The sequence below is a fragment of the Delphinapterus leucas genome, chromosome 5 (assembly GCF_059928025.1).
Source record: "Delphinapterus leucas isolate spDelLeu-1000000601 "Yukka" chromosome 5, BTC_Dleu_Yukka2, whole genome shotgun sequence".
Taxonomy (NCBI): domain Eukaryota; kingdom Metazoa; phylum Chordata; class Mammalia; order Artiodactyla; family Monodontidae; genus Delphinapterus; species Delphinapterus leucas.
In genome coordinates, this window is record NC_143133.1 from 123,332,923 (window position 1) to 123,360,883 (window position 27,961).

The 27,961-nt window shown below is 41.2% G+C and overlaps 1 protein-coding gene across 2 annotated transcripts in view; it reads right to left on the reverse strand.

The window, feature by feature from the left end:
- Positions 1 to 4,757: 4,757 nt before the first annotated feature.
- The window catches only part of BMPR1B (bone morphogenetic protein receptor type 1B), a 118,871-nt gene continuing 95,667 nt past the window's right edge, over positions 4,758 to 27,961 (reverse strand). The window contains exons 9-11 of one of the 2 annotated variants that reach the window (XM_022582361.3): positions 16,726 to 16,901; positions 12,537 to 12,667; positions 4,758 to 11,084 (exon numbers count right to left, since the gene is read on the reverse strand). In XM_022582361.3, the coding sequence (XP_022438069.1) occupies positions 10,959 to 11,084; positions 12,537 to 12,667; positions 16,726 to 16,901 (433 nt within the window). In that variant the 3' untranslated portion in view covers positions 4,758 to 10,958. Of the gene's footprint in view, positions 11,085 to 12,536; positions 12,701 to 16,725; positions 16,902 to 27,961 lie in introns of both variants that reach the window. The other variant, XM_089912457.1, reaches the window with a different exon arrangement.

Below are 27,961 nucleotides of genomic sequence, written 5' to 3' on the forward strand. Positions count from 1 at the left end.
AGACAACCAATGTTTGTCAGAGAAAACTCCCCAGCGGTCTGCGGTGAAGTGCCGTGTCATCCACCTGCTACTCCCTGGGGAACAGTTCAACTGCAGAAATGTCACATTAAGGTTTTGTGCTTTGTTGTCTTTCTTTTTTTAAACACGACACAACTTTGGCTTTTCGGATACGGAACACTTCTTTTGCTGTTGTGGAGTTCCCTCTTGCTGTATCTTCTATGCAATTCCTTTTCTAGAAAACCCCTGCGGAGGCTCGCTCTCTGGGGTCCTGTCCGTGTTCCCCGTGTGCTGGAAGTGAGGGATGCTGGCTCTGGCTGTGTCTCTCCTCTCTCCCTGGCTGTCTCTCCCCATTTTCCTGCAGTCCCTCGGTTTGTAAATTTGCCTGCATTTATCCTGTCAGCCAACATGTACAAAATGTAAAAGAATTTTTAAACAGGTAATAAATTATAAGCAACAGAGAGTGCCACCTCCCTTGTTTCTTCACAGCAAAGCCCTCTGTGTGAAGAGTCACATGGTGTTCCCTTAATAGGACAGAAAAGCTCTTGGATTCTGCACAGACAGTAATCCCAACGTCCCTCAGGCCAGGATGAGGTTCTAGAACGGTGCTTCTCAAGCGTCTCCACACACTTGAGTCACGGGAGGAGCTTTACCAAACACAACTGCCTGGATCTCACCCTCAGAGAACCTGACTTCGTGGGTCTGGGGTGTGGCCTGGGTGTTGGGAGTGTTTTAAGCCCCCAGGTTAGCAGTTATGGGGGGACCGGGTCTGGGGACTGCTGTCAGAGGTGCTGGGGAGTTGGGAAGAAAGCAAGTGGGAGGCCAGACCCTCAGAGACTCGATTTTAAATGAAGTCTGCACAGAGAGAATGGGCTTGTGGTTGCCAAGGGGGAGGGGGGAGGCGGAGGGATGGACTGGGAGTTTGGGATTAGCAGATGCAGACTGGTATACTATACAGGAGGGATACACAGCAAGGTCCTGTTGTATAGCACAGGGAACTGCATTCAACGTCCTGTGATAGGGGAGGACCTTAAGGACGGCAGAGGAAGAAGACGCGGAGATCGCCTTCCTCCCCACGGATACACCAGAAATACATCTACACAAATCCAAAGCTGAACCCCAGGAACTGTGCGAACAAAGAAGAGAAAGGGAAATCTCTCCCAGCAGCCTCAGGAGCAGCGGATTAAATCTCCACAATCAACTTGATGTACCTGCATCTGTGGAATACATGAATAGACAACGAATCATCCCAAATTGAGGTGGCGGACTGTGGGAGCACCTGTAGACTTGGGGTTTGCTGTCTGCACCTAATTTGTCTCTGGCTTTGTGTTTATCTTAGTTTAGTATTTAGAGTTTATTATTATTGGTAGATTTGTTTATTGATTTGGTTGCTCTTTTAAAATATATGTATATTTTTTTCCTTTTTCTCTTTTTGTGAGCGTGTAGCTGTATGCTTCTTTGAGTGATTTTGTCTCTATAGGTTTGCTTTTACTATTTGTCCTAGGCTTCTATCTGTTTTTTATTAGTATAGTTTTTAGTGCTTGTTATCATTGGTGGATTTGTTTACTGGTTTGGTTGCTGTCTTTTTTTTTAATTACTTTTTAATTTTTTTAATAATTTATTTTTTATTTGAACAACTTTATTTCTTTCTCCCTTTTCTTCTGAGCCATGTGGCTGACAGGGTCTTGGTGTACTGGCCAGGTGTCAGGCATGAGCCTCTGAGGTGGGAGAGCTGAGTTCAGGATGTTGGTCCACTGGAGACCTCCCGAACCCTCATAATATCAATGGACAAGAGATCTCCTTCTCAACACTAAGACCCAGCTCCACTCAACAACCAGCACGCTACAGTGCTAGACACCCCATGCCAAACAACTAGCAAGACAGGAACACAACCCCACCCATGATGCAGAGAAAGCTATTGACAAAATTCAACACCCATTTATGATAAATACCCTCCAGAAAGTAGGCATAGAGGGAACTTACCTCAACCTCATGAAGGCCATATATGACAAACAGCCAACATCATTCTCAATGGTAAAAAACTGAAACCATTTCCACTAAGATCAGGAAAAAGACAAGGTTGCCCACTCTCACCACTATTATTCAACATAGTTTTGGAAGTTTCAGCCACAGCAATCAGAGAAGGCAAACAAATAAAAGGAATCCAAATTGGAAAAGAAGAAGTAAAACTGTCACTGTTTACAGGTGACATGATACTATACACAGAGAATCCTAAAGATGCTACCAGAAAGCTACTAGAGCTAATCAATGAATTTAGTAAAGTAGCAGGATACAAAATTAATGCACAGAAATCTCTAGCATTCCCATACACTAATGATGAAAAACCTGAAAGAGATTAAGGAATCACTCCCATTTACCACTGCAACAAAAAGAATAAAATACCTAGGAATAAACCTACCTAAGGAGACAAAAGACCTGTATGCAGAAAACTATAGGACACTCATGAAAGAAAGTAAAGATGATACAAACAGATGGCGAGATATACCATGTTCTTGGATTAGAAGAATCAACATTGTGAGAATGACTATACTACCCAAAGCAATCTACAGATTCAATGCAATCCCTACCAAACTACCACTGGCATTTTTCACAGAAGTAGAATAAAAAATTTCACAATTTGTATGGAAACACAAAAGACCCTGAATAGCCAAAGCAGTCTTGAGGGAAAAAAACAGAGCTGGAGGAATCAGGCTCCCTGACTTCAGACTATACTACAAAGCTACAGTTATCATGACAGTATGGTACTGGCACAAAAACAGAAATATAGATCAACGGAACAGGATAGAAAGCCCAGAGATAAACCCACGCACATATGGTCACCATATCTTTGATAAAGGAGGCAAGAATATACAATGGAGAAAAGACAGCCTCTTCAATAAGTGGTGCTGGGAAAAGTGGACAGCTACATGTAAAAGAATGAAATTAGAACACTGCCTAACACCATACACAAAAATAAACTCAAGATGGGTTAAAGACCTAAATGTAAGGCCAGACACTATAAAACTCTTAGAGGAAAACATAGGTAGAACACTGTATGACATAAATCACAGCAAGATCCTTTATGACCCACCTCCTAGAGAAATGGAAATTAAAACAAAAATAAACAAATGGGACCTAATGAAACTTAAAAACTTTTGCACAGCAAAGGAAACCATAAACAAGATGAAAAGACAACCCTCAGAATCAGAGAAAATATTTGCAGATGAAGAAACTGACAAAGGATTAATCTCCAAAATATACAAGCAGCTCATGCAGCTCAATATCAAAAAAACAAACAACCCAATCCAAGTATGGGCAGAGGACCAAAATAGACATTTCTCCAAAGCAGATATACAGATTGCCAACAAACACAGGAAAGGATGCTCAAATCAGTAATCATTAGAGAAATGCAAATCAAAACTACAATGAGGTATCACCTCACACCAGTCAGAATGGCCATCAGCAAAATGTCTACAAACCATAAATCCTGGAGAGGGTGTGGAGAAAAGGGAACCCTCTTGCACTGTTGGTGGGAATGTAAATTGATACAGCCACTATGGAGAACAGTATGGAGGTTCCTTAAAAAACTAAAAATAGAACTACCATATGACCCAGCAATCCCACTACTGGGCATATACCCTGAGGAAACCATAATTCAAAAAGAGTCATGTACCACAGTGTTCATTGCAGCTCTATTTACAATAGCCAGGACATGGAAGCAACCTAAGTGTCCATTGACAGATGAATGGATAAAGAAGATGTGGCACATATATACAATGGAATATTACTCAGCCATAAAAAGAAACGAAACTGAGTTATTTGTAGCGGGGTGGATGGACCTAGAGTCTGTCATACAGAGTGACGTAAATCAGAAAGAGAAAAACAAATACCGCATGCTAACACATATATATGGAATCAAAAAAAAAAAAAGGTTCTGATGAACCTAGGGGCAGGACAGGAATAAATATGCAGACGTAGAGAATGAACTTGAGGACACAGGGAGGGGGAAGGGTAAGCTGGGACGAAGTAAGAGTGGCATGGACATATATACACTACCAAACGTAAAATAGATAGCTAGTGGAAAGCAGCCGTATAGCGCAGGGAGATCAGCTCGGTGCTTTGTGACCGCCTGGAGGGGTGGGATAGGGAGGGTGGGGGGGCAGACGCAAGAGGGAGGGGATATGGGGATATATGTGTACATATAGCTGATTCACTTTGTTATAAAGCAGGAACTAACAGAGCAATGTAAAGCAATTATATTCCAATAAAGATGGTAAAAAATGTATACCCTGTGATAAACCATAATGGAAAAGAATATGAAAAAATATATGTATAACTGAGTCACTTTGCTGTACAGCAGAAATTAACACACCATTGTAAATCAACTGTACTTCAACAAAATTTAAAAAGATAAGTAAATCAAGTCTGCCAACAGCTGCACTAGTAGGTAGGAAATGAAAGGGGAGGATGCCCAGAGCTACAGCGAATGCCCGGCAGAGCTGCTCAACCTGCCGGAGCACAGCCAGCCACTGCCTCAGGGTGATGAGCACAGGAGCGACTCGGATGTGCGAGGAGAGCTCTGAGGCAGCCCTTTCCTAATGAAGGAGCTGAGCCGAGAAGCGCCTTTGATGGGAGGCTCCCGTCCCATCCCATCCCTCAGGCTTGAGCCAAAGAGCTTGGGAGCAGCCCTGAGGCACAGCCCCCCTGACTTAAGACTGATCCAAGACTGGGGTCGCAAAACCAGCTGTGGGTCAGGGCTGAGCAAGTGGTGGCGATGTGTACACTGGAACCAGTTTAAAACAGAAGGGAGAAGTGGGTCCTATGGCTGAGAATTTAACTCCATTAAAAGAATGGAAACTCAGTAGAGAACAAAATGGTACCGCGCACAGAAAGCACATGGCAGCAGAGACTCAGCCACCACCATCCCTCGAACCTTGCTTTGGAGCTTTGGTGGCCGGCATTCCTGTCGGGAAGACCGCACTCAAGAAAGCACGTGACATTTTCCGAGTCACGTCGCTGGTGGGAGGCTGCCCGAGCTCCTCTCGGGGGTAGAGTCACTGGAGGGTTCAGGAGGGTGGCCGGGGCAAAGAACCCCCATCAGCCCCAGAGCTCCCTGTAGCCGGTTACAACCACCACCGGCGGGGGGGGAGGGGGAAATTACTCTGCAGGAAGAGAAGTCCTTCTGAGAGCAGGGTCACCTGTACTTTGCTGCTGTGACAAGAAGGAACAACCAAGCTTGCAACTTAAAAGTGAGCAGAGCAGGAGAAGATGCTGTTCGCCTCAGCTGGGATTTACTATCTCTCTGCCTTTGAGTCCCGGGAAAGCCCACAGCATAGAGAAGTGGGGTGCAGAGAGGGCGGGAGAGGTGTCACCCCACTCCCACCACTGCAAACTCTGGCTTGTTTTAAACGTTGCCATCTTTATATCCTGTAAAACTAACGTCAGCGAGGAAAAGCAGCATTTATGAGCACCTGCTGTGGAGCTGGTGCGGGGCCATCACAGTCTTCACACGTTCACCTCGCTTGCTCCTCCTAAGAGCTCTGGGAGGTGGGAATTTTGTCCCAATTTACTCGGGAGAAGATTGGGGCTCAGACTATGTTCTTCCACAGAACTGAGATGGTGAAAACCATGGGATGGGAGTTAAATCGATCTGAATCCCAATGCTGGGATGAATTCTCTTGGTGTAAATGCAGCTGGCTAAACACAGCCAATCACACAAAAACTTCAGAGTCCCTGGTAACTGAGATGCAAGCCCGCCTGTAGTCTCTGCGCCCAAACAACTCTGGATTTCCTCTCTCCTAATCGTCTCCAGTGGATGCCCTCAAAACCAAACTTTGTTCTCTGCCCACCAGGATTCCCAGTCCATGGACAAACAACCTAGCAAGTTCCCTCTCCCTCTGCAGAGGGTTTTCTCTTCTCCAGGGGCCACTGACTCAGAAACAACAGCAACAACTGGGTTGTTTCGCACCCCACGTACCTCACAGCTGGGAAGAAGGATGGAGTCTTTCTCCTACGGCTGTGCTCCTTCCAGGCTGCTGCCCCTGCATGGAACCCCACTCCTTTGCACGTCAGGCCATCAGGCCCCACCAGCCTCTGTCTCCACTCACTGACTGCCCCCCATTCCCCTGCAGCCCCGGAGAACCCTGCCTCACAATCTTCATGTCATTAGACTGCCACCTTCCTGGGAGGCTTCAAAGTCCCCAGAGACAGATCCAGTGGCCTGGCTTTTGGGTTCCTCTTTCATCACCAATAATCTTATCCACTAATAAATCTGCCCACCCCTGTGATCACACCTTCAGCCTGTCCTTGATCTTGCTACTCCCTCTTTGAAATCTTGATTCTGAACACAGACCCTTTCTCAGTGACCGCTATCGCACCATCTCGACCCCAGCATGGTTCCCTGTCCTCTGACCTTGTTTCTTTGGGCCTATCAGCCACCTCTTCTTTAATCCCCCTCCTTCCTCTGGACCACATCAGCCATCACCTTGATGATGATAATTCTGATTTTCCATGACTCATTGCTGCATATGCCAGGTAACCCTGAATGAATCCAGGAGCCGCAGTCTCCATGCCTACACTGGGCTGCTGATAGAAAAACAAAATCATAAAATTACAGAGAAGAGTAGCACAAGGAATTTGTAATAATAGCTAATAGTAATTGAGCGTTAGTTGAATGCTTACCTCATGCTTGGTGCATGGATTATTTCATTTCATCTTCAGAACCACTCCACGAAGTAGAGATTAATATTATTCCCACCTTCAAGGAGAAGAAACTGAGTCTTCGAGAGGGCACAACATGCCTACCGTCACAGAGTGGAGAGAATGAGGGAGCCCGGGTTCACGTGCGGGCTGTACGGTGGTCCAGGGGCCACACCTTGGCCACTAAGCCACAGTTAGCATCATCCATCTTAACAGGGCCCTCGGCGTTGCCTGTAGCCATCCGGCTGTGATATCCTACGATGCAATTTTAGACCTTGTCACCAACTTTTCTACCTTTCCTCCCACTCTCAACAGATGACCGTGCCTCCTAATTATAGAGAAAACAGGAGACATCAGACCGTTCGTCTTGCTCTCCTGCCACCAGATGTACACACTTACCTGCAACGCTCTCCATGGCTGCCTTTCCCGCCTGCTACAATGTGAAATTTTTAAAGAGGAAAAAAGGCACAACTATAAGATAACAGACATGTTCTTTCCAAGGGGAGAATGAAACCATTTTATTCCGGGGGAATGTTAAAACAAAGCCATATACAATTTGTAACAAATACAATACAATTGTTTGTTCCCTAGTCCTGAATAATTACAGTATATACAAATTCAATAAGGCACTGGTTCCCCAAAAGAACACAAATGAGTCTTCTTTTGAAACAGACAGACAACAAAATCCCGTATATATTCTAACTTTTCTCCAAAAAATATGGCATTGTTTTTCTGGTTTGTTTTACAAAAGGAATGATAACTGCTAAACTGAGTCACTTCTGACGCCTTCTTTCATTTCCACGGCTATGTGACTAAGTTTTCTAAGGAGATATAACTACAGAATGATTCAAGTTTTAAAAAACTGTACTTCTTTCAGTGCCTTTCACCTACAAAGAAGAACCAGAACAGACCAACAACATAAAACACTAACTTCTAATGAATAGGCGTGACTGCAGAAACGTGAAAGTCGGTCATGACTCAGGACTTGCTCTACCTGACTACACAGCAATTGAAATGTGTCAGAGAATTCCCTGTAAATAAAATCTTAGCGTGTTTTCTGAGAAGCTTTGTTTTGAGAATAAAAAGAATGGTCGCTAGTGACTCCTGAGCTGTGCTTTCCAGGGGGTCAAAGGCCGGTCTCCTCACACACAATGTTCATAGCACTGCCGCCTGTGACGTAACAATCTACACCTTTTATAAATAAATATTACGTTTCATTTAGTACTTTATCCTCTATAATATTTTACGCTCTAATCCACATAATGGAGTTGTGTCAGACTCCAAACTGAACTTAATATTTATATATACATATATATTTATATAATATACACAGACATACATAAACTATAAAACCAAACATCTTAGCATACAAAACTTATATTAGCCAACAAGTAGTATTTTAGGATTCCTTTGCAGGGAAAAGATTAGAAGAAAATTTTAGGCTTTGAAATAGTCCTAAAAGTAAGCATCAACTACATTATTTCCAGGTTCCCACTCTTCTGTTGAAAGACAAAACGAAAAAATAAAATTCACTTCTGAGCTACCAGAAATTTAAAAACCAAAATGAGTTATTTGGAAGTGAGTAGGTAGTCTCTTTAAGAACAATTTAATATTCCCTAAGCAAGGTGGATTTTGGTAAGATACAAGGAAAACTCTATTCATAAGTAAATTCTTGTTTCATTGAAAGACTATAGTAACTAAATGGGTCTTTTTAAGTATCTCTGGAATAATTTTTAAATGTTCATAGTGAGTAAATCAGGTTGGGGATTAGAAAGTAAGCTAGTCATTCTTCCAAAGCAACCAAACACATAATAGAGAAGGAATTTGGATACTATTTTAATCTCTTCCCATTCTTCACAGGAACCAACACCTCCCTAGAAATCTAGTTTACTTTGAAATCATCACCTCTCCACAATGTATTCTGATTTCAAGTTATCCATGTATAAGAACTTACCTAAACTTACATTTTTACCTAAGAGATAAGCCCAGCATCACTTAAATTTAGGGAAAATCAAGAAACACGAACATGTCCCCACTTAACGGACATAAATGTTTACTTATTTGTTTCGTAGACAATCTGATTAGAGGCACTGAAGTTTCTCTCCTAGGCTCAGATGACTATCACGCTTAGCTCTAGCCACATACTCCTTCTATCACAAAGAATACGATTTGACGCAAGAGAAAGGAACCTTTACGCTGCTATTGAGGTTATCTTAATATCAATAAAAGCAGCATTCTGATTATGTTTGGAACCAACTGTTTTTAATCTTTGAAAAATGCAGAAACCTTTTCCGTATTCAAGGATTAAGGAAATATTCTTTCTTTGTTACAAAGGAGATGTGGTTATGAAGCACTGGCCAGTGAGTGCTGAACACAGAAACTCTTTCTCCTCATGCTCCTCCCAAGCCGTAAGCACAGCTCACAGCTGGTCTCTGCTCTAGGATGCTTTTCTGGAGGAACAACTCACCAGTGCAAGCCCACTTCAGAAGTGAGGAAAATGTTTTCTCATTTTTAATGCAGCTGTCACATTTTCAAAACCCTCCATCCTTCAGCCACCAAGTGGTGAAATGAAAATGTGTTATAAAACACTGCCCCCTGGAGTATTCTGGAAGGAACATTTTTTTTTTTTTTTTTTTTAAAGGGCTGGGCAAGTGGGTACTTTCCAGTTCTTTACTAAACACTACAGAATTTCTAAGAAGCAAAAGAAAACCACAGTCAGGAAGTAAATGAATAAAGTTGAGAGGGATGTGTACAATTTTAACCTTTATTAGGTTCCTGTTGCTAAGGAATACTGGCCCTGTCAATGATCTGACTCACGTTGCTCAAAAGTTAAAACCCCACGAGTGAATAGGTGAAAAGATGTTTTGCACAAGTGCCACAGAGAAGAAAAAATAATAAATTAAAAAGTGAATTGAACGTTATGAGAATAAAATAAACTGAGTCAGCATTCCTAAGATGTGAAGCTATCACATAAGATATTAAGATATACATATTCGATCCGTATCTATTCTAGAATAAAAAATCACAGCAGCCGTAACATTCTGTGGCCTCCGCTAGCATTCCTCTGCTGTCCCATTTGGAGGTTATATTTATCTATTTAAAAATTAAAATTAGTTAAATTAACCTAACATATGTTTCCTCTCCTTCCCTTAACTCAGACACATAAAAGGCAGATAATAACAAAAAGAAACCATATTTGTCTGTACATAATAAGTTGTGCATACATTTCCCCTTGCGCTTCTGTGAATGGCTCTTCCATGTACAGAAGAAACAAGCCATGTGCACCTGTACCCTCATCCCCTACCTTTCTGACGCTATCTTCTCACAGCACAAGAGCAAAATATCTCTATTTTAAAGCGCCTTGTCTTCAACACAACTGATGGCAATTTTATACTTAATATTGATCCCTTCATTTGAGAGATCAAAAGCATGTATGGGTCAACTCTCTGCCCATAAAAAAAAAGCTTTGTTTGTGTTTAATGAAAAGGAAGGGACTTTACCGTGAAAGAAAAAGCATACCAGAATCAGAAACACAAAGCGGTTCTGAGGAATAGTGTCAACATTTACTTCTAACAGAGTCACATAAAACCTTCATTTGTTCCATATCCTATAAAGCTGCAAAAGGTCACCTGTAGGAATCCCCAAACGTGGTCCCAGACAGGTGATGCTTGTACCCGGGTGCATTCACATTGCTGCGGCCGCCCCGGTGCAGGCCTGGCCCGAGTGGTCTGAAGAGGCGCAGGGCGCAGGGGCTCTGAAGGTGAGTTCCATTCTGTTCTCCAACTTCACCGACTGCTGGTTGGCAGAGTGCAACAGAATTTTACCAATGGAAACATGTATTTTAATTTACCTTCCAGGAGAGTTTCTGGGAAGAATTTTGCTGTTATTATTTAAACTATAATAGTATAAACCTTAAAACATCTACATTATTTGTTTTATTTTGGCAAAATTAAAGCATCTTTTGAAAAAAAAAAAAAAAGGCAATCCCAAAATACAGGGCTTTCTTAGAAAGCAACATGCGTCATATCTTGAACAAGTTACCCAAACAGTTTCTCCCTCCTACAAACAGACACGATGAATCGGTGTTTCTGGGAACTTCTCTTTGTCCAAGCTGCTCCCTGAGAGGTGAGGCTAAACTTACTGGGAAGCAGGACGATGTTCACGGCTTGTACTGTGGATGCTTCTGGAACATCTTTTGCTCTGCCCACAAACAGAAGAGTATCTACTGGCTTTCTCCAGAGATGCTTATTTTTGCCCTCAATTCAGAGTTTAATGTCCTGGGACTCTGACATTTTGGCAAGTGTTTTCTTAACCCGCAGTGCTGTCAGTCTTGAAGCGGGATTGTGAGCCCAGCATTCTGTCATGAGTTTCCCCATCTGCCTTAGACACTGCGGGAAGGAAAAGGAAAACTGGAGTTAGAGAAATGTATTATCTGTAAGGTTGGCACTTGGTATTGGCTTTTAGTTTTGGGTTTCTGAAGTTTGAATATATATTTTTAAAGATACTCTTAAAACCACGTAGGCATAAAATTCCATAAAAATTCTTCTCTCATCATGCAAAGCTTAAATGATGAAAACAGATTTTCATGGCTTCCTTGTGATAGGAGCAAGCAGGTGGTTTTGCTGATTGTACAAGAGCGCCTCTGAAGTCAGATTAAACACATACAAAAATACCCAGGGAGTCTGTATTCCACTGCACACTCCCAGATTGTTTCTAACACCCGGTGAGCTCAAATCTTTTATCTAATTCCATACTATTCAAACAAACATGGTTATTCCTAAATCACAGCTGTCTGCTATAATAATAGCATCACACTGTACCATTTAACAAGATTAATGACCTGTGCGCAGCCTCACTACAACTTTCTCCTGTGGTACATCAATTATTGGCCTTCCTGTTGAAAAGCACAATTTCACTTCATTAGAAATCCTCAGTGAAGGGATTTTGAGCAATACCAATGCCCATAACCACCTTAAAATAATATAAACTCCAGCATTTCATAAAGCTTTCTGCACAGCTCACTGGAAAACATATGTACTATTTAGCATTTCAGTAACTGGCCACAAAACCAATGAACCAAAGATTATTTTGAAATGCATTTAACAGTGAAGAACTCATTTATAAACAGTGTTCTGTCCACTTGTCTGCACTGACTTTGGTACATTTTTTTCAGGGATACTTCAAACTCCTCTCTGAATGTTCCTGGACAGGTTTAGAGGCTCAGAGGGCAGGTGGGGCAGGAAAGGCAAGGCTGGCCGGCTCACTCCTTCCTCTGGGCAGCTCCTTGTTAGATCTGGTTAGGTTTCACCAGGACGGGCTCAGAGCCAGGCCAAATGTGGATTTTTCCCACAGCATTGCGTCATCCTTATTGACGAAGATCCACAGCACAGTCGGGCATCTCAACTAGGTCAACTCGTACCACTTCTGTGTACAGAAAACCGAATTCTTCGGATGCCTTACTTTTCTCTCATCAAAACGGGAGAATGCCGTACGTGAGTTTGTCATGGAGAAAATTCATGATGCTTTACAAACACATGTGCAGTTACTTAACGGCCTTTATGCAAGTGTCAGGACATCACCAACAAATGAAATAATGTTATCGATTATGCAGGCTAAATGCTGACCCATTCAATGTATTTTGGAAGTGGCAAAATCAAAGAGGAGAAAGGAACAGATAATTTAACACACTGCGCTTAGCCCCATATAAATTACTGCCATGAGGCACCCTTACCATCACAGCAAAGAAAAAGAATTCCTGTGATAAATATTTGGAATTTTGGCAAAAGGAGAAAAGTCTGTTTTGACACTGGTCACAACCACATGGTGACCTACAGCCTCACCTCATCACTGCTCCACCGGTTGGGGAAGGAGGGACGCAGCTTCTTGATACACACGATCTCTCTCACGTCCTCATAAGAGGGATCGCTGGGCACTAGATCATGATAGGGAAGCTGATACTCTTCCACTATACCTGGAAATATGGTTTCATTAACGTTATTATTTTCTGTGAAGAGGAAATAAAAGTCTAACAAATAAACTATTCTCTAAGGAAAGTTCTATCGGTACCAAAGACAAGTTCAGGTTGAGAAACAGCAAAAAACAAAAGCAAAACCAGCACCAACCTTGAAAACAATGGGCCCAAACGATACGATCTAATTTTTAAAAGTGAAAAGAAAGCATAATGAAACATATTATATGCCTTCAAGCCTTTTTTCTAACTTCCAAAAGCTAAGTAAACAAGCATCTCAAGTTTACTTCTGATTTTATAAAGGCTCCTGTACTGTGCGCCAACGTTTTAAAATCTATATTAAATCTCGTTGCGAATTTGCCAGACACACCCCAAATGCATACTGCACAATATGTAACTATTTCTACTACTGCAGCATCCGTTTATGAACCTCATAATAAATCTGGCAGTGTATCCCACTTGAACAAAATGTCAGATTTACATTTTTTCTGCTTAATCATAAGAATGCATTTTTGCACATTTACAATTTAGAAAACTATACGCACCTAAAAATATTAACCATGATTTTTAGGTGCAATGACTGTCTGATTTTTCTTCTTTAAATTTCCTGCATCTATCTGAACTGTCTACAAGAAATATATCACTATTAGAAAAAAAAAATATGTAGTGTTGAAAGAATGGTTAAGAAATACAAAAGAATGTCATCTTTAAGGAAAGGTACTTATCATGCTAAATTCTATCCCATTTCATTTCCCTAGTATCTAATTTCTACCTTTTTTCCTCTTGTCCTTTAAAATAGCAGGCTGCCTGTGTCTTCTTTCTGACATTATTTGAGTAACTCCTCACAGTAATTATAAGCAGCCTCTGTCCTCAGAGGATGCTGCTCTGAACAATCTTTCCAGAGAACCATTTCTCCCTATCCTAAATCATCTTTTACAGAAATTTCATTGCTTTTTATCTGAACAAGATGATACTGTGGTGCTCCAAAGACAATGGTGCTTCAAGGACAAAGGACAACCCTGCCTGAAAAAGTTTCAGCGTTACACCCCCTACCAGACTCTTAATCGCCCTCCCCACTATGTTGCCATGGTTACGAAATTCCTGCGCCCACCTGGGCGACGCCCACCTGGGCAACAGGACCTGTCCCAAATAAGGAAAGGCATATGCCCTGTTCCACTCCCACCCTATAGAAGGAAGGTACATGTGTCTCTACCAGTCAGTAAACGAAATTTTCACCTCGGACCATTCCTTTGTTTTCTGGCTATAAAAAGTGATCAATAGCACATGTTCGGCTTGACTCTCCCAGACTACTAGGAAGTCTGCCCGCTGTTCTGGCGGCGACCCTTCCCTCTAAGAAATTCTATCTTCTTTACATTCTGCCTTGTGTCTGGAAATTCTTTTCCAACCTGCGTTTGGACCACGACAGCTACCACCAGGTCGGAAGATAATACACTACATCATAAAATTCACTGAGGGTTTACTCTAAAAAAAATCTGGAGCCTGTATTATGTCCTTTCTTGTAAACTCAAACCCATTTATAATCATAAAGGACTAGAAGGTTCGATAGTTTTTTCAGACCATTCCAACTCACCATTTATTCTGTCCCCTGCTGAGATCACAGAGCATAATTATATGTATTATCTATGTTACTATTTCCTTCCACTGTGTGTCATCTCTACAGAAGATCATGAAAGCACAAGGTCTAATGGACAGGAGATGCTCACTTCATTCCCGTTCTTCCTCCTTTTCTAATTCTCAAGACAATGGCTCAGGAAACATCTTGAGAGAAAGGATGATGTCAATCTAATTTATCTCAAATTTCCCTCAGTGCCTAATGTTGGTGCCATTATCTGGATGGACTAATGCATGGATGGTGGGGTAGGTGCATATATGAAAACAGATATAGAGCCAACCACATAAAATTATCAACTGATCTAAGTCCGTATTTGAACTCTAGGCCTTACTCCTTTCTCCTTACCATGCAATTAAGTTATCAAAATTTCCCATGTCTGCTGCCTTTGTGTTTGAAACTTCAAAACTTTCTTTTGCTTCCAAAGTTTGAAAGGCCTACAGCTGGATGTGTCTACTTCACCCAAAAGTACCTGGACTAGAAAGATGAGCCCCCAAACTTGCAATATCTTCATAAAGGAAAGCGTTAGAGAATAGAATTTGTGTGCTTTGCCTGCCTGGAAGAGAAAAGAAACTCATTTATTGCGAGTCTACTATCTACCAGGCGTGGAGGTAGGTACGTTATATAATTTATCTTATTAAATTCTCACAAACACATTTATGAGATAGCATTATTATACACACTCTACAGATGAGGAAAGTTGGCTTCGAAGGATTAACAAGGCCATACAGTTGGTATGAGATAGAGCTGGGAATCTCTGACATCAATCTCATACATTTTAGTACCAAAGGTAACATTTTAGTACCTCTTGAACCTCCACAGGCAAAGACAGCTCTAGCAAGGCAATTAATACCCTGCTGTTTACATAAGGCTGGCTTTTTTTTTAAGCAGAGAATCATTTCTCCTTTATTCCGGTCCTCCTCAGGTTTTCAAATATAGGCCTCCTGTGGCCCTATTCGCTTTAGATGTTTAGGAAAACATAATTAGAAAAGTAATCTTGTACTTTACTACTCCTTTAACTTCTATAAACCTGTCAATAAAATAAGTGTAGGCATATTATTCAAAAATAGGCTCATTCATTCTTAATAAAGCATGAGATCATAATTATGATGGGAGATTTATAGAATATCTGGTTAGGAAAATTTTCCTACATACATTAACTTTCCTTTTGGACTAAAGACTTCTCTTACTTTAGAGGGAATGTGTTCTATTTTAAGAGGCACAGAATTCCCAGAGTGATTAGAAGGCACGACATCATTGAAGATGGTCTTTCTACAAAAGTGTGAATGCCTGTTGATTTACTGTTTCTCCTTCCTATTTAAATATTAATCTAAATATGCGTTAAGTCTCTACCAACCAAAATGAAAATTCAAAATAATAGCTAACATGTATTGAGTGCTAGTTATACGCCAGGCAGTTTTCATTCTTTCTACAATCATTGAAACCTCACAACCATCTGAGGTAGATCCAATAATTCACCTCTTTCTGACAATAAAAAAACTGAAACAGAAAAATTTAGTAACCTGTCAAAGGTTCACAGATAATAAATGGCAGGTCCAAGAAAAGAATCCCCCTACTAGTTAAGTGCACGCTGCACTTTCACACTCTTGGACAAGCTCAACTTTTTGAGAACGTGAGGAACTAGCCGTCACGAGGAAAGGCAGCAGTGTCAAGGTTTCTGAACGAGCACAACCATGAGCAGAGGCATAAACAGGGCGCTTGATACTGAAGAGCCTGCAACTCAGCCCCTCCCCTACTCAAAAACAGATCATGTGGCAGTAAGCAAAATACTACAAGCAACAATGTTACCTCTGAATATTTAAGAATGTCTTCTTAGTCTTACTAGGGAATCCTTACGTTTGTAGAAAAGTTATCATGAACAATAATGATATTCTTATGCTTGAACTTCCTTTGGATACAAACTGATGTTTTCAAACTGCTTCATGAGGAAGTATTACAGAAAGTCAAGAAGTAGAGGGGTTCCACAATGGGTGCCCCGCCCTACATTTCTGTGTCTCCCTTCATCTGTGCACAGGAAGCCACAGGGAAAGCGTCACCGATGTTGGGGGTGGAGCCAGGAGGTTGGTGGGAAGAAGCTGGAAGGGGCAGGAGAGGGGGGTCTGACTTGATGGAGCAACTGCTGGAGGAAGAGCTCAAGAGAGAAAGGAGAAAACACATATGGTGGAAGGGGGTGATCTCTGAAAAGGCAAGAGGAAGCTCTGGAGGAGACGCATCAGTAGCTGGCGAAGGGAAGGAGGCAGTCAAAGATAATTCTAAGAGGTTAAACATCGTTTCCTGGGAGGACTGAGACTGTGTGAACAGAAATAAAGGGGAAAATCAAATCAAACCTGATTCTGTAAACAAGACAACTCTGATTTCTGATCAGAAAGAAAGGATTTGTAGTAGCTCCAACAGTATCACTGTCACTTACCTCCTGATACACATCTCCTAGCAACCTCCCACAGGATGAGTCCAAAACTGTACATGTCCGCCATGATGTAAGACTGAAAGTGATTTCTATTCAAGCTCTCATCCAGCACTTCCGGAGGCATATAGCGTTTGGTGCCAACTCGAGTGTTGGGTGGTATGTCAACTTCATTCGTATCACTAAGGAAAAAGTAAAGCAAAGCACTATAAGCACTGAAGAGGACCAACAGATGACAGTCAAGGTGATTCCTGACCCAGGGCTTTAATGAGAGGTGGGAAAGGATATCCTTCCAGGGTTCCTTAAAAAATATTTCCTGCCAAAAGTTAAATATTCACAGGTAAAAACCCAATGTAGATGATGTTCAATCAGAATGAAGCTGCCACATATAGGATAGCATTGCCACTAGATCAAATGTAAGCTCTAAATTATTGCTAAATATCTAAAAAATACCATCCTTCCCTTCATATTTTAGTAGCTTTGCTCTTAAAATTGGCAGGTGCACATGTCAATTTGGTTTGAGACAGTATTTCTTAAGCCAAGTGTTGGGAGGCTTTTATAGCTACAAACAAGTAAAAAGGGACGGGAGGAGAGGACCAACGAAGATTTGCAAATGTTTTATTTTGATAAGCAGAGACCTATAGAAGAGCTTTCTACTATCACTATTATTTCATAAACCGAATAACATGTATTTTTAATAACAAAAGGAAGTAATTGAATATAATATCTTTAGCTTCAAGAAAATTTCACAACATGATCCATTCATTATTATTCCCCACAGATGGGGAAGAAATTCCTGATGGAAGGACATCGATCTAGAGGCTGGCACATGGGAACCATGGCCTCGGTGCCGCGAGCTGGAGCCGGAGCTACGAACCCATGTTGCAAAGCTGCTAAAGTATGATGACTCGAGGGGCTGACCACTAAATAAGAGGATGCGTGTGACATCGCTGCCAGTGCAGCACCGAGCACACATCACAAGTCTAACAAGTCCCACAGCTCAATAGAAACTACTGGGACTGAGGGGTGATGAGCCCCCATTTAGACGGATGACAAAACTATGAGACAGAAAAGGTCTTGTACAAAAACTCACAATTAAACTGAAGTTTGTGGAAAATCTTGGATAAACCTTCCTCTCTCCTGATTCCCAAGAAAGAGTTTTTCTTTTTCTTTTCATCACACTCCACTGACTCTCAAGCATTTACATGTTCTTTTTCCTCAACGTGGAAAACAGTTGCATAAGTCAAATATCACATTTATCACGCTGTGTCACAGACAACTGCAAACTTAGCAAAACACTAGTGGCTTTTGGGAAAAAACCTCTGGGCCTGATCTTATCGCCTCAATCTCTGTCTTCTAAAACTCTGATATCTCAACACTGTTTACATTTACTAACACTTAGAGAGCTTCATTCTTACGACCTTTAAAATTCACTTCCAGCTAAAATCCTTAAGCTAAAGCTATTTCATCAGACGTGTCACTAGGATACTCATTAGGCCCCTTGGGATCTTCTAAAAGCAACAACTCTGAAGGAGCCTCTTTTCCTAAAATAAAAGTTAAAGCGGAAATTTTTTGAAATGAAAAAAAAACTAACGAGCTGGTACTCCTTACCATCTGTAAACGTAGGTCTTAGTGCTCTGGGCTCTTTTCTAAGACTAGAAAGAGTTTAAAACGTGAATCATAGTATTTACCAGCAGGATACAATAGAAAAATGTCACCTGTGTACCTAAATAGTACATAGTAAGGAAGGAACGTTGAGCAGAGAAGAGGCTTAATGATAACCATTAGATTTAAAAGATGCCACAAAGGCTCCATCTTCAACTATAAAGCGATTTCTCTCCTCTTCTACCACTGACACCTCTTATGTGAACACACAGTGGATATTTCATTAATACGTTATATGTGTGTGTTATAATTTATAATTTTGAATCATTAGAGAAAGACACTGCTGGGATTGGATAGAGGATTCTGGGTTCTATGCAGAGAAACGAACATGGGGGTTTGCAGATGGAAAGAAGATGGTAAGGGGCCTAAATTACATTCCAAAACATGTCCTGGGAAGAGAAACCAAAAACAGTCCTAGCATGGGCCCTACAGGAGCGCATTTAAGCCAAAGACATACTCTGACCACAGGTGATAAAGATTTTAGGCAATTCCTTTCCATTCTTACACTTAGGTCCTTAATGTTTTATTTGGATTCGGGAGGCCAGGAAGGGCTGATGGAATTCATGACATGGAGACATCTATTGGAAAACTAAGGTAACTGGTATTCGATGATAACGGAATTAAGATTTGTGATGGGCAGACTATACATAGTTCTCTAAACTCTCATTCCCTCAAACGCTGAAAAAACATATAGTCAAGGATGTGGCTTGCCCATCAAAGGCCCCAAAACCAGTCCCTTACACAGGCCATGTGTGCTCGGCACTGCACTGCTGTACCTCTTCAACCTTCCTCTCCCCATCCTAGGGGTTTCCTCACTAGTATCTGAATAAACATCTCCCCTGGGAGTATCTGAGTACATATCTTCCCCTAGAAGAATCTGAATAAATATTCTCCCTTGTAGTATCTCAATAAATATCCATCTTCCACCCTAAGACAGTAAACTCCTCTGAGCTCTGAATAACTGTCATAATCATTTGCTATGTCCCTAAAGAGCACAGTCCCCTTCGTCTCCACTCACAGTGTGCCTTGCACATGGCAGATAAAGAATATACTTTAAATGAAAGAAGGAAAAGGCCTTTTTATAGTAAACTTCACTGTGGGTGATTTAAAGAGATATGTAAAAATCTCTGTAGACCATAAAAGGAGACATTACAGGTATACAGGAAGATACACTGAATTTTGTTAAGCAAATTAATTTTGTAACAGGTGACTATTAACCCGATGGCACATGCCTTTAGCACTATATTTAAAGAACAAACATACTAACTATAAGTAATTCCCATCTGACATTACAAAGTATCAGATCCTCCAAGATACACAGTTCTGTCCCTTCTTCCCTCGGGAGGGTTTCTCTACTTGAAAGTAATTATACTGTATTTCTCTCCCAGGTCTTCAGTCACATCATCTTACCCGTCCTCAAGTAAGGGCAGAGAAAAATGGAACTTGTATTAATCTTCAAGACCAAAAAGAGAAATTAAAGTGATTTAACACTCGGGCAGCAAGAGTAAAAGAAGAAAAAGAGACGGGAAGTAGAGTCAGACAGTGCAGAGCCTTGAGGCTAGGTACGGAGTCACTGAAGGAAAGGGCCAAGCAGAAGGGAAGAAGAAGAAAAGGCCAGGTTGCCTTCAGCTTTCCCTGCCTTCCTTTTCCATGGAGGCCGGGAGGGCTGAGAGCCGATGTTGGCAAGAACAGATAGATACAGCACAAGGAGGCAGAGTCGGAGAAGAACTCCGAACCCACAACATAATTCCATGTGCCGCAGTGGCTACACGCACACATATGTGTGTAAACTGTCAAATCACATACAGGAAATATAAATGCCAACCAGGATACTGGTTACTTCTGGGTGGAAAAGGGAGGATAAAACAGGGAGGAGAATACAGAAGGGTTCTTTAACACTGGATTTCTTTTTTTAAAAAAAAAGACCAGACAAAAATAAGGCAAATTGTTAATATCATTCTTAAATTATTACATGAGTGACTCATTATTTTTTATATTATCTGTATGTTTAAAATATATTATAAATAAAAAGAACAGCAGGATGAGGACCAAGAAAAGTATACATGTCAAGGATTAAGGCACAGGTTAGAGGCACAAGGCTCTGAAGATCAAAAGTCCTCTAAATAAATGGGACAAAAGTACAGAAAAGATACATTTCTACCATCAAAATGTGGGTGCTGCATTCACTGTAGAGGAAACACGATCTCTCTTCTCCTTTCCCATTGAGAAGGGATGGAAATATTTGCACAAAAGGGTCATGATTAAAGAGCTGGGTTTAGAGAATTACAGGGGCACTGTTACCCAATCATGTTTTTACAACTAATACTTCTACTAGATCCAACAAGGCTTTTGTCCCTGTTAATGTGAGCACCACTAAGATACAGATTTAAGTGGAACTGGAAGAAAATAAAAGTAAAATTTGAATAAAATAAGTTAAGGGATGTAGAGTAAATTCCTCTCCAGGAAAAAACCTTGTGCTAGAATCATACTTTAATGGGTACTTTTCTTAAGAACTTTAGAGACAGCAGGGCTGGGACAGGATAAAATAAAAATACCTAAAAACAGTCAGAGATCTTCAAGATGGCAGAAGATTAAGACGTGAAGATCACCTTCCTCCCCACAGATACATCAGAAATACATCTACACGTGGAACAACTCCTACAGAACACCTACTGAATGCTGGCAGAGGACCTCAGACCTCCCAAAAGGCAAGAAACTCCCCACGTACCTGGATAGGGCAAAAGAAAAAAAGAAAAAACAGAGACAAAAGGATAGGGATGGCACCTGCACCAGTGGGAGGGAGCTGTGAAGGAGGAAAGGTTTCCACACACTAGGAGCCCCTTCGCTGGCGGAGACTGCCGGTGGCGGGGCGGGGAAGCTTCGGAGCCGTGGAGGAGAGCACAGCAGCAGGGCTGCGGAGGGCAAAACGGAGAGACTCCCGCACAGAGGATCGGTGCCGACCTGCACTCACCAGCCCCGGAGGTTTGTCTGCTCACCCTCTGGGGCGGGCGGGGGCTGGGAGCTGAGGCTCAGGCTTCGGTCTGAGCACAGGGAGAGGACAGGGGTTGGCGACATGAACACAGCCTGCAGGGGCTTAGTGCGCCACGGCTAGCCGGGAGGGAGTCCGGGGAAAAGTCTGGACCTGCCGAAGAGGCAAGAGACTTTTTCTTGCCTCTTTGTTTCCTGGTGCGCGAGGAGAGGGGATTAAGAGCGCCGCTTAAAGGAGCTCCAGAGACGGGCGCGAGCCGCGGCTAAAAGCACGGACCCCAGAGACGGGCATGAGACGCTAAGGCTGCTGCTGCCGCCACCAAGAAGCCTGTGTGCGAGCACAGGTCACTATCCACACCCCCCTTCCAGGGAGCCTGTGCAGCCCGCCACTGCCAGGGTCCCGGGACCCAGGGACAACTCCCCCGGGAGAACGCACGGCCTGAGTGAGCCAGAGCCCCTGAATCAAAGGCTCCTTTAACCCCGTCCTGTCTGAGCGAAGAACAGACACCCTCAGGCGACCTACACCCAGAAGCGTGTCCAAATCCAAAGCTGAGCCCTGAGAGCTGTGCAAACAAAGAAGAGAGAGGGAAATCTCTCCCAGCAGCCTCAGGAGCAGCAGATTAAATCTCCACAGTCAGCTTGATGTATCCTGCATCTGTGGAATACCTGAATAGACAACGAATCATCCCAAAATTGAGGCGGTGAACTTAGGGAGCAACAATATAATTTTTTTTTCCTTTTTCTCTTTTTGTGAGTATGTGTATGCTTCTGTGTGTGATTTTGTCTGTATAGCTTTGCTTTTACCATTTGCCCTAAGGTTCTGTCTGTCCGCTTTCTTTTTTTAGTATAGATTTTAGCGCTTGTTATCATAGATGGATTTGTTTTTTGGTTTGGTTGCTCTTTTCTTTATTTTTAAATTACTTTTTAATTTTTTAAATTTTTTTATTTTTTAATAACTTTACTTTATTTTTCTTTCTTTCTTTCTTTCTTTCTTTTTCTCTCCCTTTTCTTCTGAGCCATGTGTCTGACAGGGTCTTTGTGCTCTGACCGGGTGTCAGGCCTGTGCCTCTGAGGTGGGAGACCCAAGTTCAGGACATTGGTCCACCAGAGACCTCCCAGCTCCACAGAATATCAAACAGCAAGAGCTCTCCCAGACATCTCTATCTCAGTGCTAAGACCCAGCTCCACTCAAAGACCAGCAAGCTCCAGTGCTGGACACCCTATGCCAAACAACTAGCAAGACAGGAACACAACCCACCCATTAGCAGAGAGGCTTCATAAAATCATAATAAGGTCACAGACACCCCAAAACACACAACCGGATGTGGTCCTGCCCATCAGAAAGACAAGATCCAGACTCACCCACCAGAACAGAGGCACTGCTTACCTCCACCAGGAAGCCTGCATAACCCACTGAATCAACCTTAGCCACTGGGGGCACAAACCAAAAACAACAGGAACTACGAACTTGCAGGCTGTGAAAAGAAGACCCCAAACACAGTAAGTTAAGCAAAATGAGAAGACAGAAAAACACACAGCAGATGAGGGAGCAAGGTAAAAACCCACCAGGCCAAACAAATGAAGAGGAAATAGGCAGTCTACCTGAAAAAAAATTCAGAATATTAATAGTAAAGATGATCCAAAATCGTGGAAACACAGTGGAGAAAATACAAGAAGCATTTAACAAGGACCTAGAAGAACTGAAGAGCAAACAAACAATGATGAACAACACAATAAATGAAATTTAAAATTCTCTAAAAAGAATCAATAGCAGAATAACTGAGGCAGAAGAACCGGTAAGAGACCTGGAAGATAAAATAGTGGAAATAATTACTGCAGAGCAGAATAAAGAAAAAAGAATGAAAAGAATTGAAGACAGTCTCAGAGACCTCTGGGACAACATTAAACACACCAATATTCGAATTATAGGGGTCCCAGAAGAAGAAGAGAAAAAGAAAGGGACTGAGAAAATATTTGAAGAGATTACAGTTCAAAACTTTCCTAATATGGGAAAGGAAATAGTTAATCAAGTCCAGGAAGCACAGAGACTCCCATACAGGATAAATCCAAGGAGAAACATGCCAAGACACATATTAATCTAACTATCAAAAATTAAATACAAAGAAAAAGTATTAAAATCAGCAAGTGAAAAACAACAAATAATATACAAGGAAATCCCCATAAGGTTAAAAGCTGATCTTTCAGAAGAAACTCTGCAAGCCAGAAGGGAGTGGCAGGACATATTTAAAGTGATAAAAGGCAAAAACCTACAACCAAGATTACTCTACCCAGCAAGGATCTCATTCAGATTTGATGGAGAAATTAAACCTTTACAGACAAGCGAAAGCTAAAAGAATTCAGCACCACCAAACGAGCTTCACAACAAATGCTAAAGGAACTACTCTAGGCAGGAAACACAAGAGAAGGAAAAGACCTACAATAACAAACCAAAACAATTAAGAATATGGTAATAAGAAAATACATATAGATAATTACCTTAAATGTAAATGGATTAAATGCTCCAGCCAAAAGAAACAGACTGGCTGAATGGATACAAAAATGAGACCCGTACATATGCTGCCTACAAGAGACCCACTTCAGACCTAGGGACACATACAGACTGAAAGTGAGGGGATGGAAAAAGACATTCCATGCAAATGGAAATCAAAAGAAAGCTGGGGCTTCCCTGGTGGCGCAGTGGTTGGGGGTCTGCCTGCCGATGCAAGGGATGTGGGTTCGTGCCCTGGTTGGGAGGATCCCACATGCCACGGAGCGGCTGGGCCCGTGGGCCATGGCCGCTGAGCCTGCGCATCCGGAACCTGTGATCGTCAGCGGGAGGGGACGCAGCGGTGGGAGGCCCGCGTATCGCAAAAACAAAATAAAAGAAAGTTGAAGTAGCAATTCTCCTATCACACAAAATAGACTTTAAAACAAAGAGTATTACAAGAGACAAAGAAGGACACTACATAAGGATCAAGGGATCAATCCAAGAAGAAGATGTAAAAATTGTAAATATTTGTGCACCCAACATAGGAGCACCTCAATACATAAGGCAAATGCTAACAGCCATAAAAGGGGAAATTGAGAGTAACACAATCATAGTAGGGGACTTTAACACCCCACTTTCACCAATGGACAGATCATCCAAACTGAAAATAAATAAGGAAATACAAGATTTAAATGACACATTAAGCAAGATGCACTTAATTTATATTTATAGGACATTCCATCCATAAACAGAATACACTTCCTTCTCAAGTGCTCATGGAACATTCTCCAGGATAGATCATATCTTGGGTCACAAATCAAGCCTCGGTAAATTTAAGAAAGTTGAAATCATATCAAGTATCTTTCCCGACCACAACGCTATGAGGCTAGATATATCAATTACAGGAAAAAAATCTGTAAAAAGTACAAGCACATGGAGACTAAACAATACACTACTTAATAACAAAGAGATCACTGAAGAAATCAAAGAGGATATCAAAAAATACCTAGAAACAAATGACAATGAAAACACGATGACCCCAAACCTATGGGATGCAGCAAAAGCAGTTCTAAGAGGGAAGTTTATAGTAATACAATCCTACCTCAAGAAACAAGAAACATCTCAAATAAAAAACCTAACCTTACACATAAAGCCATTAGAGAAAGAACAACAAAAAACCCGCAAAGTTAGCGAAGGAAAGAAATCATAAAGATCAGATCAGCAATAAATGAAAAAGAAATGAATGAAACAATAGCAAAGATCAATAAAACTAAGAGCTGCTTCTTTGAGAAGATAAACAAAATTGATAAACCATTAGCTGGGCTCATCAAGAAAAAAAGGGAGAAGACTCAAATCAATAGAATTAGAAATGAAAAAGCAGAAGTAACAACTGACACTGCAGAAATACAAAGGATCATGAGAGATTACTACAAGCAACTATATACCAATAAAATGGACAACCTGGAAGAAATGGACAAATTCTTACAAAAGCACAACCTTCCAAGACTGAACCAGGAAGAAATAGAAAATATAAATAGACCAACCACAAGAAATGAAATTGAGACTGTGATTAAAAATCTTCCAACAAACAAAAACCCAGGACCAGATGGCTTCACAGTCAAATTCTATCAAACATTTAGAGAAGCATTAACACCTATCCTTCTCAAACTCTTCCAAAATATAGCAGAGGGAGGAACACTTCCAAACTCCTTCAACAAGGCCACCATCACCCTGATAGCAAAACCAAAGATGTCACAAAAGAAAGAAAACTACATGCCAATATCACTGATGAACATAGATGCAAAAATCCTCAACTAAATACTAGCAAACAGAATCCAACAGCACATTTAAAGGATCATACACCATGATCAAGTGGGGTTTATCCCAGGAATGCAAGGATTCTTCAATATATGCAAATCAATCAATGTGATACACCATATTAACAAATTGAAGGAGAAAAACTGTATGATCATCTCAAGAGATGCAGAAAAAGCTTTTGACAAAATTCAACACCCATTTATGATAAAAACCCTGCAGAAAGTAGGCACAGAGGGAACTTACCTCAACATACTAAAGGCCATATATGACAAACACACAGCCAGCATCGTTCTCAATAGTGAAAAACTGAAAGCATTTCCACTAAGATCAGGAACAAGACAAGGTTGCCCACTCTCACCACTATTATTCAACACAGTTTTGGAACTTTTAGCCACAGCAATCAGAGAAGAAAAAGAAATAAAAGGAATCTAAATCAGAAAAGATGAAGTAAAGCTGTCACCGTTTGCAGATGAAATGATACTATATATAGAGAATCCTAAAGAAGCTACCAGAAAACTACTAGAGCTAATCCAAGAATTTGGTTATGTAGCAGGATTCAAAATTAATGCACAGAAATCTCTTGCATTCCTATACACTAATGATGAAAAATGAAAGAGAAATTAAGGAAACAATCCCATTTACCATTACAACAAAAAGAATAAAATACCTAGGAATAAACCTACCTGAGGAGACAAAAGACCTGTAAGCAGAGAACTGTAAGACACTGATGAAAGAAATTAAAGATGATACAAACAAATGGAGAGATATACCATGTTCTTGGATTAGAAGAATCAACATTGTGAAAAAGACTATACTACCCAAAGCAATCTACAAATTCAGTGCAATGTGTATCAAACTACCAATGGCAATATTCACAGAAGTAGAACAAAAAATTTCACAATTTGTATGGAAACACAAAAGACCCCGAATAGCCAAAGCAGTCTTGAGGGAAAAAAACGGAGCTGGAGGAATCAGGCTCCCTGACTTCAGACTATACTACAAAGCTACAGTAATCATGACAGTATGGTACTGGCACAAAAACAGAAATATAGATCAACGGAACAGGATAGAAAGCCCAGAGATAAACCCATGCACATATGGTCACTTTATTTTTGATAAAGGAGGCAAGAATATATAATGGAGAAAAGACAGCCTCTTCAATAAATGGTGCTGGGAAAACTGGACAGCTACATGTAAAAGAATGAAATTAGAACACTCCCTAACACCATACACAAAAATAAACTCAAAATGGATTAAAGACTTAAATGTAAGGCCAGACACTATAAAACTCTTAGAGGAAAACGTAGGCCGAACACTTCCTGACATAAATCACAGCAAGATCCTTTTTGACCCACCTCCTAGAGAAGTGGAAATAAAAACAAAAATGAACAAAGGGGACCTAATGAAACTTAAAAGCTTTTGCACAGCAAAGGAAACCATAAACAAGACGAAAAGACAACCCTCGGAATGGGAGAAAATATTTGCAAATGAAGCAACTGACAAAGGATTAATCTGCAAAATTTTACAAGCAGCTCATGCAGCTCAATATCAAAGAAACAAACAACCCAATCCAAGTACGGGCAGAAGACCTAAATAGACATTTCTCCAAAGAAGATATACAGATTGCCAACAAACACATGAAAGAATGCTCAACATCACACATCATTAGAGAAATGCAAATGAAAACTACAATGAGATATCACCTCACACTGGTCAGAAGGCCATCAGCAAAACATCTACAAGCAGTAAATGCTGGAGAGGGTGTGGAGAAAAGGGAACCCTCTTGCACTGTTGGTGGGAATGTAAATTGACACAGCCACTATGGAGAATATGGAGGTTCCTTAAAAAACTACAAATAGAACTACCATATGACCCAGCAATCCCACTACTGGGCATATACCCTGAGAAAACCATAATCAAAATGAGTCATGTACCAAAGTGTTCATTGCAGCTCTATTTACAATAGCCAGGACATGGAAGCAACCTAGGTGTCCTCGACATATGAATGGATAAAGAAGATGTGGCACATATATACAACGGACTATTACTCAGTGATAAAAAGAAACGAAATTGAGTTATTTGTAGTGAGGTGGATGGACCCAGAATCTGTCATACAGAGTGAAGTAAGTCAGAAAGAGAAAAACAAATACCGCATGCTAACACATATATACGGAATCAAAAAAAATATGGTTCTGATGAACCTAGGGGCAGGACAGGAATAAATACGCAGACGTAGAGAATGCACTTGAGGACACGGGGATGGGGAAGGGTAAGCTGGGACGG